Raw genomic sequence first — 14,315 nt, 5'->3', positions numbered from 1 at the left:
GGGTCTTCTGTGCCATTGCTTAAAGGACCCATGTTATTTATCAAGCAATTAGTCAATCAATCTCTACACATCGATCAGTCATAACATTAATACCACCTCTTTGTTTCCAAGCTGATTGTCCATTTTACAAGCTGTTTCTCTGCATACTTTGTTAGCCTCCATTCACCCTGTTCAGGATCCCACAGGACCACCACAGAGCAGTGGTCCTTATTATTTGGGTGGTGGGTCATTCTCAGCACTGCAGTGACGCTGACATGTTGGGGGTGGGCTAGTGTGTGTTGCGCTAATATGAATGGATAGAAACAAGGAAGTGGTGTTAATGTTATAGCTGGTTGATGTGTATGTTTCTATACAGGGGACCCAAACTACACAGGGGTGAAATAGGTCTGGGAAGATAAGAGTGGCTAAAAGCAAAACAATGCTTTCTGAACTGGGCTTGAGTTTGTTTCCAATAGGTGATGCAGAATGCAACTGTATTAGCATGCCATTTCTGAGGCCAGGCAGAACGTCCAGAACGTTTGAGTCCGCTGCCAGAGCGCGTGCACTCACAGCCAATCCTGCAAGAAACCAGGCCCATCTAAATTCTCGAAGAAGTGGCATTAGGTTCAGTGCTGACTCAGTGGACGGACCGCATGCTAACCACTTCAACAGCACTGAGGTTGAATCCGTCTTTCTTGTCAGTAGTGTGATTCTTGAATCCGTTGCAGGAACAGAAGGAGCAGACTCTTAAGATTAATGCCTTTCATCAGCTCAAATGGGTATAAATTCTCCTCTGCTTTGGCTGTGCTGATGTTTAGGTGAATATGCTGTTGAACTCTTGCGCCAGCACTTTCCTGGATTCATTTAATGAAAGAGCATTTGTTTTGCCATTGCATGAGACAGCTTTAGATCTCCGTAAGTTTATTTATTTATTTATTTAGGTTTTTGACAGATGCTCTTGCGGGGTGTTTTGTACTGTGTCAGGCAGTTTATCTAGTCCTGACTGATATCCCATAATAGACCACATGCCATGATAGACAACTGCAAGCTTTTTTATGTGTGTGCTGTATGTTTCTGAGTTACTGACTGTACGCAGCAGGTAGTGCATGTGCCGCACAACTCCAGGGGACTGGGGTCACTGATGTCTGTGTGGGTTTCCTCTGGCATCTCCAGTTTTCTCACACCTAGTAGATGAATAGGCTATGCTAAATTGCCTCATGCTTTGGAGGCACGAGTGAATGAGTGTGTAGTCCAGTCTTGGGGGAGTTCCTGCTTTTCTCCCAATGATTTAAGGTGACCTCTGTACCCACCATGACCCTGATCAGGAAGAATCGGATATGTCGATGGTTGAATGGAATACTTGAGTCTTGATATGTATATTGATATATTTTATCGGATTGGGTTGTAACATATTGAATTGGGTTTCGTTATGTATCGTATTGTTAGATTGGGATGTAACATATTGTATTTTATTGAATTGGGTTGTATTATATCATATTTTTCTGTGAGTGCACACACTATGGCAGCGGACTTAAACTTTCTGGCCGTTCTGTATCGTGTTTTATCGGATTAGGTTGTAATATATTCTGTTTTATCGGATTGGGTTGTAATATATTCTGTTTTATCAGACTGGGTTGTAATATGTCATATTTTATTGGATTGGGTTGTACTATATCGTATTTGATCGGATTGGACTTTAATATATAAGATTTTATCGGATTGGGTTGTAACGTATCATATTTTATTGGATTGGGTTGTACTATATCATATTTTATTGGATTGGGTTGTACAATATCGAATTTTATCTAATTGGGTTTTAATATATCACATTATTTTATCGAATTGGGTTGTAATGTATCATATTTTATCAGATTGGGTTGCACTGTATTGTGTTTTATCGGATTGGATTGTAACGTATCATTTTAACGGATTGGGTTAAACTATATTACATTTTATCAGATTGGGTTGTAATGTATCTCATTTTATCGGTTTTGGTTGTAGTATATCATATTATATTGGATTGGGTTGTAGTATATCGTATTTGATCAAATTCAGTTGTAGTATATTGTATTTTATTGTCTTGGGTTGTAGTTTATCATATTTAATTGGATTGGGTTGAAATGTATCACAATCAGATTTAGTTGTAATGTAACATTTTATCGTTTTGTGTGTAGTATATTATATTTTATCAGTTTGGGGTGTAATATGTAATTTTATTGGTTTAGGTGGTAGTATATTGTTTTATGGAATGGGGTTGTAATGTATCAGATTATGTTGTAATGTATCATAATCAGACTGGATTGTAGCGTATTGCATTATACCACATTCTGTCATAAAGATTTGGGATTTTATTATTACTAGGTCTTAATATCATACAGTGCTTTTGTATTGTGGCCAACACATCGCATCTAGCACAATAAACCCTAGATTTGTTTAGTGTTTCTAGGTCCAAATAAACCAGTTAGAATGAACCAGGCAAATCTCCACTGCGCCATTCTAAAGCCTCATGACTAGACCATTAGGTATGTCATCATCAGTTGCTAAGAGGAAAGAATGCACTTGTCAGTAAGGTATATGAGACAGAGAGGGTGAGAGAGAGACATGGAGAAGGAAAGCTGGATGCGTAGAATGCAAACCATCAGTGGACAAAAGCCCAAGTCTAATACCCACCATGCATTGCAGCGAGGGGCCAAGAGAGTGCTGAGAGACCCGGGATGCTTCTGTAGCTGATCCTTACACAAATAAACCCGCATCGCAGACCACCACAGCACGAAGCAACCCAATACCCCCACAGCGCACAGAGAGAGATGCCAGCGACGGGCGAGCGAGAGAGCAGGTCGCTCCCAGTGAGGAAAGAAAGGCTTGCGGGTTAAGACTCCTGCTGGGCTCGACTTCCATGGGTCTTTTTAGAACATAAAGAAATGGTTCTGTTTGACACTTAAAAAAGTCAGAGTCGTTTCCAGTCCTATATAAAACCCATTGCTTAGAGTGAGGCCTGTGTCTGTGGTTCTGTTAGTTTTACTTGGCGCTAGTAGCTAACAAGTAGTAGAAGTTTATCCCTACAAGTTAGCCTCATGCAAACCGCACTCCCAAAACATATACCACATATAACCACATATGAGTTCATGAAGGTGCCAAGACTGCATTTATGTAGTATTTAAAGTTGACTTTTGATGTATTTTAATAAATAGTATGTGACTAAGGTTGGGGCGAAAAATCGTATTTGCAACCCTAGCATAGTTTTAACACTAACGAACCTGGGTAGTGGTGCTGTCTCTCCACACAATGTACTATTAGCAAGCTGAAAAGATGGGGCTCACATGAGTGGAATGTGGGCTAGGTGGATTCTAGGTCGGCATTCACTCTGAGTGGGTTTGTACACCAGTGTTTTTACTGGGATCCAGTTGGGCTTCCCAAATGGGCCCCATTGTTACAGTCCACCGTTATCTCACATGGGTCCCATCTAGGCCCTGTGTGCAGTGTACAACACAGACGGGGCTCGTGTTTAACCCCTCCTGGTCCCATTACTGACCCTGGTGGGCATCCAAATGTGGGCTCAACATGGAACCTGAGGACATAACTTTCTGGTTCTCAGTTGGGCTATTCATACAGGCCCCACATGGACATGTTAGCTGGGACTGTAGCCAAGTTAGCTTTTAGCCTAACACACTCGCTTCCCCTGGTGAGGCTATACTGGGCCGATACTCTCTCTCCTGATGTGAGGTTAGCTTCAGTTTGATAGTCAGCTGAGGTAGTCCAGTTTGTTAACAAGGGATAGAATAGATGGTAAAAGGCTAGCATTGACACAATCTCTTTTCGTGTGAAGCATTTCCAGCGACATGTACCTTTTGTGTCGCCTCAAGCACCTCATCGAATGACTTTGCAGGTTTCAGAATTATGGAAAACAGAAGTATGAGAGTTTTGCTTAGCAGTTGGAACGTTTTAGATTGAAATGGAAATCTGTTTATCATAACTGATTATTGGCCAGCCCTCATTTCCTCATACTGTAAACATGACTATAAAAATGTGGAATGCTATAAACATGGTGTTTATACTATCACTACATGGGAGTTTATCATTTTATCCTTTTATTAATATTCAGCATGCAGCAATAGTCAGTTTTTCAGTATGAAAAAGGACTGGAATACATGTGTTTTATATTTTTTATTTTCAAAGTCATATTTACCACCATATATATCACTGGTGGTGAAACACACACACACACACACACACACACACATACACACACACACACATATATATATATATATATATATATATATATATATATATATATATATATATATATATGATGGTGTAGTAGGACTGTGTTGCCAAGTACTCCAGGTTCAAGACCCACTACACTATATCAGTTCCTGCAATCAAACATCCCAGTTGTAGAAGAGACGTCCACTCACATGACAACCTAAAAACCTCTCCAGGAGAACCATATCTACCAGCCAGTATGGCACATGAGTTCATTCCATGTGCCATACTAGTCTTCATTAATGTAGTCTTTACAAATGATCTACCATCAAATGAGTGAGCATTGTGTGCATTGAAAATATTTTTATTTAAGAGCTAAGATCTTATCATTTTAACATTAAGTGTAAAGTTGCTGTTGTCATTTTACTAGATATCTGATTTACTTTAACATACATAATTGCATAATTGTTTTATATTTAGAGACATATAATTAGATAATTAGTTACATTTACTCAGTATTTGCATTCTGTATTGTTCCATTTACGTTAGATTAGCAAGCAACAACGCAAGCATATTGGTTGAGAAACAGTCTAACAGTGCTGGTATTAATAAAACATATTAAATGTTTTAACTCGTTAAACCCATTATCTTGTGTCTGCTTATACACATGACTTCAAATGTTCTCTATTACTTGAATGTTACATTTACATTCTATATTGTTAAATTTGTTAGATTCATGTTCGATTCACAGTCTGTATCATATATTATATATATTTATTACATTTACATTCTGAATCGCTATATTTGTTCATTTAGTATTTGATTTTAGTATTATTATACTTATGTTACATTCATATCCGACACACGAAGAGTGTTTAGAATCAGTGGGCTACATCTGAAGGAGCATACGACAGTGGCCCTCATACCAGACCTCAGCCCCCCCACCCCCCAGCAGTGCGGACTGTCTGTAAGAGGCGTTTAACTTAGTTCATTTAATTTACTGAGTTTTACAAACACACACACACACATCAGGCCAAATTAATTAGCAGCTTGTGTAGGGAACATGCCTGTACCGGCAGAAACTGTATCCTCTCACTTTCTGTCCCATCACTTCTTCTCCAGTTCCATTAAGTAATGTTTCAGATGCAATAGTGTCTGTTACAAGAAAAGACAGGTGCTTGCACACATACACACACACACACACACACGCACAGACACACAAAAAAATAGGCACTGCGTCCACGCTTTGCATCCAAGCTTCTGCTTTCAGCGCTGGTTACATGATTCATGAACTTCTCTGGACTTTTCTCATGCTCACCTCCAGCAGCGCAAATATGTTTATTAGTTTGAATTTATTTCCCCCTCCATGATTCATCTCAGCTTCTACCATGCTTGTCATGTTTGCTCCCAGATGTTTTTAGTTGATAGAGGCCAAAAATAGATTTCTTTAAGACTGATAGTCATACATGAGCACAGTTCTGATTGGCTGTTATGCTTTGTGTGGTTCATTCAGAAAGCAGGCCAAGCTGAAAAGGCCTTAATAACTTGAATGGCTGAAGCTAAGCTGCTGTAGGCTGAAAAGGCAGATATAAATTAATACATATTTTTAAATTGTTTTCCATTGGTTCCTCAGACTGTTTTTGGCTTCTAAGCACTGGTCAAGACTTTGGAAAGGTCATTCCAAAAGCTTAACGTTAGCCAGCTTTATCCATTCCACAATCACCTTTAATGTGAGTTTGGGGTCATTGTCCTGTTGCAATACCCAATCTTGTGCAAGATTCATCTGTGATTTGAGGTTATGCTAAAGAATTCTGAAGTAATCCTCCTTCTTTATTCCTTACAGCCCCAGAACATGTTGCTACCACCACCATACTTAACAGTTGGTACAGTGTTGTTGGGGTTGAATCCCTCACCTTTACTCCTCCAAACATCACTTCATCTGACCATAAAGCTTTTTTTCAGAGGGAATTATTATGCATGTTTTGTCCAACTGTGATCAAGCTTGAAGGTGAAGGTTTTGGATCAGGGGCTTGCTTTTTGGACAACAGCCTCTTTGTCCATTGCGATGTAAACTCACTTGACTGTAGACAGTGACCAGCAACTTCCAGGTCAACACATATAAACGGTGGTTAACAACAAGTGCACCACAGTCTTTAGAAGACCCTTGATACTCATGATGTACTCAGGATAATGTGGTTTATGATGGTTGCAGTGGCCATATTGTCCATCCTAATGGAATCTGGCTCTTATTAACTGTATATTATTGATCTTTTTTACAGCAGAAATTGCTACACTGTATTCGGTCTGGGAGCAGCACAGCAGTGCCATCTGGGACAGTAGGGGAGGTTAAGCATCCTTTTAAAGAGCACTACCAGGAGTACCTAATCAGCCCTGGGATTTGAACCCATAACCTTCAGACTGCTGGTTGTGCATTTTTTTTTTTTTATGTACTAGCAACAGAAAATTTGACACAGCAGCAACAGCAGTGTATCTCAGTGGTCTTTGGATGCTCAATGCTCTGACATACCTGTAATGAATGCCATTCACTCTGCACTGAACTGCATGGTGGATAAGAACACCACTATACAAGTGATGCCATCACCATGGCAATATAACTGCATGCTGCCGTCAGTCATGTACGACTTCTGTTACAAAAGATGCTCTTTGAGGCATTCGGATGTGTAAATGCAGCATCAGTGCCAGTGGAGTTGAACCAAATCCAAGTGTCAAATCTGATCTCCTTTTTGGTGGCTGGATCTTCTCAAAAGCAAAGCGAAACAGAAACAGTGTGTTTGTGTCCCACGAGTGACTGAACTGGATTGAATTAAGCCTCAGAACTGAAGACGTTTAAAGCCTCAGTCAGTTCGAACTTCCATAAAACTTGCTAAAACGAGTAATACAGCACCAAGCAGTTGATGTACTTGCCAAAGTTTCCGGGCAGGGGTGCTTTTAATTAGTGGTGGAATTTTGGACGGAGACTTTTTCGAGCTCCGTTGTAACTGGGTTAAGGACATTACGTTGATGGTGACTCTGCATGCGGCTCCAAAATACACACACATTCACACACACAGTTTATTTTCAGGATGAAGAGGGTTCCCATGCTATCATGAAAAAGATACCCTCAAAATATTTACCAGGGAGGCTAATATCAATAAACTATTCAGAGCACAACAATATCAGGACACAAATATTTTCTCTACACACCCACGTTTAGCCATCGCTCCCAGTGTATTTTACCCACCGGGCCTTGAGGCCTTCAAAGCATCACTGATGGACCCATGCTGATCCCAGCGACCAGGCCTACAAAAGGCTTTTATGCTGATTTTGCCTTTAAAAGGAGCGTGTATAACATTATACTGTGTAATATGATTTACTTGAAGTTACAGAACACTGGAGTCTTTTTCCTGGGAGGGTCCATTCAGTAGGGTAACAACGGAGGTCTTAAGATTTGTCAGTGTTTTCAGACAGATTTCCATACTGGTTTCGGAATTGGTGGACTAACAGACTAATAGGTTTGTGAGAAGAGGAAATACTCTTACTGACACTTTGCACCTCCACCAGGCTGTTTTCGTTTCTGTGCCCTTAAGACCGACATACTATGGGCTCTATTTTAGCTCTCTTTAGGCGCAGCTTGATTTAGGGTGACTGTGTGTCTTTGCTATTGTAACAACGGGAAACTTACATTTACATTTACATTTACAGCATTTAGCAGACGCTCTTATCCAGAGCGACTTACAAAGTGCTTTGCTATTTACTCAAGAAAACCTTAGCTAGTTAGAATAGACTAATAGTTTAAAGATACCTTTAAGCTTAGACATTACTAAACACAAGACAATAAGGTGACCATAGTACTCTATTCATCCAAGTATTCTCTGAAGAGGTGGGTCTTCAGGCTGTGTTTGAAGACAGCAAGCGACTTGGCCGTTTGGACACCCAGTGGAAGTTCGTTCCACCACTTTGGTGCCAGGACAGAAAAAAGCCTGGACGCTTGTCCTCACAGGCACTGTTGCTATTTAAGCGACGCAGGCGGAAGGCGTGAAAAAAGGCAGGGTGTGAGATAGTAAAGAGTATTGAAATGCACCTTGCACAGGTGTATGATAGAGCCCTTTATGTAAATAGCTTCTTTGTTGATTGGCTACCCTGTATTGTGCCCAAATTCAGAAAGCAGTTCAGGCTGAAACACTGCTTATAACTCCTTGTAACTGTGCTAGCTAACATCTCTGAAGAACATCAGAGAGTCTTAGGAAACTTACACACTCCTACACTATATGTCCAAATGTTTGTGGACAATTTCTTCAAATGCATCCTTCACAGACTGAAGACTTAATGATAATTACAGTTTAGACATTTGGTAAAAAAAAAAAAAAAAAAAGGTTCATCACGAAGAAAAGCGACCCACTCACACGAGTACTCTCATCAGCTAAAACAGCTTTGTGAGTAGGAGGCCAATGAATGGCTCTTATTTTGGATATCAGTGCAGAGTAATTGATTCTAATTGGGTTTTAGTTTATGAGTGTGTTCAAGTAGGACACTGTGTATGCTGCAGCTGGAAGAGCGAAGGTCTATTTACGAGGCCGAGAGCTTTCAGCTGAATGAGACAGTATTGATTGGTGCTAGGCCTGTGTGTGTGTGTGTGTGTGTGTGTGTGTGCGTTTGGAGAAGAGAGACGTATATTTGTCTCTTGCCAAGGCGGTCAATTTGTGTCCGAGGGTGTATGTGTAAGTAATGTAATTACAATTGTACAAGTTTCCCATCTGCTTCCTCACAATAGGCTTCATTTGCATTCTATCTTTTTATGAAATGTGAGATGGGAGCGAGGCACATTTGGGACGGAAGCCTTTGTGCAGATGCTGAAGTTGAAGCTGTTTCTGAATTCGATTAAAGTTTATACTTGTTAACCCCGGAGTCGATCTCAGTCGCTATGGGAACTTTTTAATGTATTTTTACATTTTTATTTATTTAATTTAGATCTAATTGATTTGTAATATAACATGTAATATAAAAAAAATCTTATTAAAAAATGAGCAAATTAATTTCTTTTTAGTTGTAAGCATAAGTCTGTAACCATGGTGACATGCCTTAAAAAGAATACTAAAAATAATAATGATAATAATAATAATAAAATAATAAATAAATAATCATTACAAAATAGTAAATAGCACACTTAATTTTGTACTGTACAATGAACAATCACTTATAATAATAATAATAATAATAATAATAATCACTCAGATAATACTATATATGAATATTATGTGATTCTAAGGGGTCTAAATAGTTCCTACCTACGCCAATGTGGAACACAAACTTTGACTTTTACCAGATTAGTAAACTGAGGCTGTTCTCTCGCTGACTTGGAATTTGCTGTGATTTTAGTGTTTGGGAGAAGTCCCGCCCCTTTGGATTTGAAGTTGTTTTCTTTCTGCTACAATAAAAGCAGTGAGGTGCAACAAAAGTGGTTACAATATGAGGCTACATTGTGTCCAGAGTGTGTCGATTAACGCTGAAGATCAGTGTTGAAGCTAATTCCATTAGCTAATGGTTTAAGGCAAACTATTTCATTCCACTACACTTCCCTTAGCCTCAATCAATCTGCGCCACTCATCCCTCTCTCTTTCTCCTTCTCTCTCTCAGGTGGAGAAGGTGTGTGGCCACTCCTTGACTGAGACCCATAGTATGCAGCCTACCACCATTAAGATGGTACCCACGGTAATGGATTCCTCATCATTATCCACCAACCAGTCGGACCCCCCAGCTATGGAACAGCTGGGCAGACTGTCCCACCTACGCAGGTTAGACATTCTTTAAATGTACTGTTTTACATGTAAGTTACATGCTGTACCTGTCTCTAGTATGTGTCTCATATAGTGTGCAACACTGCATTCCCAAAACCAAGTAATAAACATTCCTATATGGAATTTGTGTGCATGTGACACCAGGGATCCCTGTCCAGATACATTTTTATATTAATTTTGGAAGAAGCAGCTTAATGATGTCATAAACGCATGTTTAAGGTTTTATTGACCAATTTGTTTTGGGTAGGTCGGGTCTGATTTGACTTTGTGGGGTTAGATATAGTAGGGTATGTTGAATTCAGTTGGATAGATTGGGATGAGTTAATTCGGTTGGATTGGGTTTAGTTGATTTGGAAAGATGAGTTGAATGTGTTTGATAGGTTGAGGTCTGGGTTCGGATGAGTTTGAATTTGGATGGCTTAAATTTTGTTGGTGTGGGCGGATGGGTTGAGTTGAATGTGTTTTGAGAGGTTGAGTTGTGAGGGTTGGGATGAGTTGATTTGATTGGATTGGCTTTAGTTGGTGTAGACAGATGGGTTGAGTTGAATGTATTGAATGGGTTGAGTTAGGTGGGTTGGGATGAGTTGATTTGATTGGATTGGCTTTAGTTGATTTGGAAGTATGGGTTGAGTTGGATATGTTTTTGTTATGTTATGTTAGGTGGATTGGGATGAGATCATTTGGTTGTATTGTTTTATTTGAATTAGGAGTATGGGTTGAGTTGGATGTGTTTAGGTTGAGCTGAGCAAGTTGGGTTGGGTTGTTGGGTTGTATGGGTTTGCTTTAAGGTGGAAAGATGAACGTGGTTAAGTTGAACATGTTAAGGTGGTTAAGTTGAGTGCAATAGGTTGGGGGGTTGCATTGAGTTGGATTGGGTTAGCTGGATTGGGTTGCATAGGAAGCGTAGGATGGGTTGCTTAGAGTTAGATGTGGATGAGTTGAGTTGGAAGGGTTGGAGTTGGATGAGCATACTAGGCTGTGTAATGTTCATTGGTGTAGTTGCATTGAGTTGGAATACATTAATTGAGTTTATGTGGGTTAAATTTTATGTGGGTGAGCCTAGAAGTCATTTGTTGGTTCTGGCCATTGTGAAGTCTATCATTAGCTTTCTGTTTTCACAGATAATCAATGTTATGGAGGGTGCAAAAATGTAATCTTAGCTCTGGTGCATGCCTTCTTCACAAGTCACTCAGTGAAGAAATATCACACTGCTTACCCCCACAAGACAATCAGTCTCCATCAGTAACAGAAGCTAAGCCTGTGCTAGAAAGTGAGCTGCACCAAAGGATATACTATATACGAGTGTTATGAGGGGTTTTAACACCTTTCGTGCACACACACACATATCACACACACACACACACACACACACACACACACACACACACAAACACACACACACACACACACACACACACACACACACACACACACACACACACATACACATACAGTGGAGCCCTCTGCAAGAGCAACAGTGCCACAGATCCATGTCCCACAGAGCTGGCAGGCAGAGTGCTATGGTTGGCACAGAGGGCAGTGCCCGTTGGCAATCTCACTGAAAGCATTAGCAGGAGGTGGAGGGGGGCACTTCCTGTCTGGATTTTCTGTCCATCTGAGCAAAGGCCAGTGAGAAAAGAGTTTGGCACATGTTGATGACATTATTGTCCAGGGCTCACGAGTGGCATTTCTGAATGGTCTTTAAATTTGGTAGAAATAATCATTTGGAATGCAGTCCAGCACCACAGATTAGGGCGGAAAAGATCTGTCCATGCTTTGCCCTCAGATGCATTCTTACAGCAGCTGGTGCTACTTTGAATATTGTCAGAACGTCCATTAAACCTAAAGGGGAACAATAGCAAGCTTGGTTTTCCAGTTTTTTTAAAGCCAGCAGGCACTGGAAGTCAATTTGACATTAGATAGATGTTGGAGTTTAAAAAAATGAAAATTGTATTAATGTCAATATTGGTTGGAAACCAGAACATATTTGTCAAAAAAAGAACTTTAGGTTGACATCAAGCTGCATCGTTGTACAGACGTTAAATTTTGGTTAGAAATCAAAGTCACACATTCGTCAAAAAACAACATTAGATGGATATTAAGCTGCAATGTTGTACAAACATTACATTTTTGTTGAAAATCGAAGTCACATATCTGTCAAAAACAACTTTCGGTTTACATCAAGCTGCAACATTGTACAGATGTTATATTTGTTTGGAAATTTCACCTAGATTTTTGTTGAAAATGAAAATCGAGTTGACGTCAAAACTCAACGTTGTACAGACATTAAATTGTGGTTGAAATTCAAACTAATATTTCTGTCAACAATCAACACTGTTTTAACGTCCAGCTGCAACATTGTACAGATGTTGAATTTTGGTCAGAAATCAAAGTCACATATCTGTCAATAACCGATATTGGATTAACATCAATCTCCAATGTTAGACAGACGTTGGATGTTACTTAACAACATGACTGATAACCTTATCATAACAAATCAACATCTAACAACGTTAGAATTTCACATTGTATAGATGTTTTGGAAACTGTTCTTCACAACTGAATGTTGATATTTTACGTTAATATGATGTTGGCATGTGATGTTTGGAAGTTTCTGACAACAACAAACATGGGGACGGTGGAGAAGGTTGTGATAATGTACCTACTACAAAAAAGCAGAAAGCGGCAGTGGTGTAAATGGTTGTAAACAGTGTAAAAAACTTCTTTTCTGCCGGAGTTTCTTATCTTAGTTATTCCAGTGATTGTGTCTCACTCAACTGTTGGCTTCACTGCCCCCACAATTCCTGGGGTACTGGTCCATTCCATCCATATCCGCAAGCTTGCTGAGAATGTGCACGATTATGGATGAAATGAAAACAGAGTACGGACAGAAGGCTCCGTCCAAATCTGTATTTGAAACTGATCATAAATGAGCCTGGACTTTGTTGTTGTAGTTAATTGAACGAGACATGCTGGAAATTACAGAGACCAGTTTGCCATCATGCAAACATGAACTCGACCACATGATAAAAACAGATCTTTCTGTACTAGAGCTGTCAGAATTTAAATATACGTCAAATTCAGGGTACAAATGCTTAGTTCTAATAAACAAAGTGTCTATTTAACACAGAAAGGCAAATTGCACACTCCTACTCAGTAACTGACTTCCGTACAAACAGGTGGGGCTATTCTCTGGTAATAGAAGTTAGTAATAACACTAGACCATAGACTGTTTAAGGGGTTACAGTAGTTAGTCCAATACGATGCCTGCCAGACATAGAAGAGCATGCCAGGCCTGACCATTTTCACCTACACAAATTAAAGCAATCCACTGCAGCTTTAATCAGGCATTTAAATGTGTAGGAGCATCTTTAAACATCCATCGGCTCTTTAGTAGTTTAGCAACTCCGAGTGAAGCGAGTGGGCAAAAGTGCGTTCTCTGCTTTTCTACAGCCTGTTTGAGTCTGATGGGACATCTTTTCTCACAGGTCAGCACTCCAGATATGGGCACTCGCGGTTTAAGTGCCCACATGTGGATTTTGGGATGCTTAGACCGTTTTCACGCCTTGTTAGTTTGCTACAATCTGCACCAGAGGTTGGGTTTTTGTTGCATCTTTTTCATTTGGTTCGGTTGATTTCACACTGCAACGACTGAAGAACAGCAGCTAATACACACGGGTGATATTTGATTTTTCTTTGATTGGCCAGAAATTGGGCAGGGATACAAGTGCTCTGTCAAATTTTCACTAGAATTGTTTAGGCCCAACTTTTTTTGCTTTTTCCAATAGAATATTACAGCATAACATCCAGATCTGGTCCCTCACACACAGTACATTCCTCACATAGGTTTATATACATTAACCATGGACCTGAATGTCATAGCAATACTGGGCTTTTAGTGATTTCAGTAATAAAAAAAAAAAAAAAAAGGTTTTTTAACTTCCTGTCAGTGATCATGATTGGCTCCACCTGGTAGCTTCTCTGTGCCGATATAAAAAAGGAATCGTTTGACATCACTCATTGGATTGACCAACACATAGGGTGGTCAGAAACGACCCAATATAAACGGCAAGGAACAGACTTGCCATAAACAGGAAACTGGTGGCACAGCAGTGTCACTCTCTACAGTGGGGTGGCTGTCTTACATTGGCACAGACTCAGAGGTTGCCTTACAAGAAAGATGCCCCTTCTCTAAAGATGACCACATTGACAAAAATGATCAAATGACCAGAATGACCAAAGGTATGTTTAATAGAATAAAGGTGAGGCATTTGGCACCAAGAAACATTTGGCATGGTATTGGTGGCATCATGCTCCAGGACTGTACGCCATTGT

At 39.9% G+C, this 14,315-nt stretch overlaps 1 protein-coding gene across 1 annotated transcript in view; it reads left to right on the top strand.

Annotated features, from left to right (window-relative positions):
- Positions 1 to 14,315, top strand: part of gpc5c (glypican 5c) — a 241,227-nt gene that overhangs the window by 71,177 nt on the left and 155,735 nt on the right. Inside the window, exon 4 of the mRNA XM_072669083.1 lies at positions 9,820 to 9,977. Coding sequence (XP_072525184.1) covers positions 9,820 to 9,977 — 158 coding nt within the window. The remainder of the gene's footprint in view (positions 1 to 9,819; positions 9,978 to 14,315) is intronic.

The sequence above is a fragment of the Salminus brasiliensis genome, chromosome 23, assembly GCF_030463535.1.
Source record: "Salminus brasiliensis chromosome 23, fSalBra1.hap2, whole genome shotgun sequence".
Lineage (NCBI taxonomy): Eukaryota > Metazoa > Chordata > Actinopteri > Characiformes > Bryconidae > Salminus > Salminus brasiliensis.
Note: the sequence above shows the minus strand (reverse complement) of the source record. Positions and strands in the feature narration are given on the sequence as shown.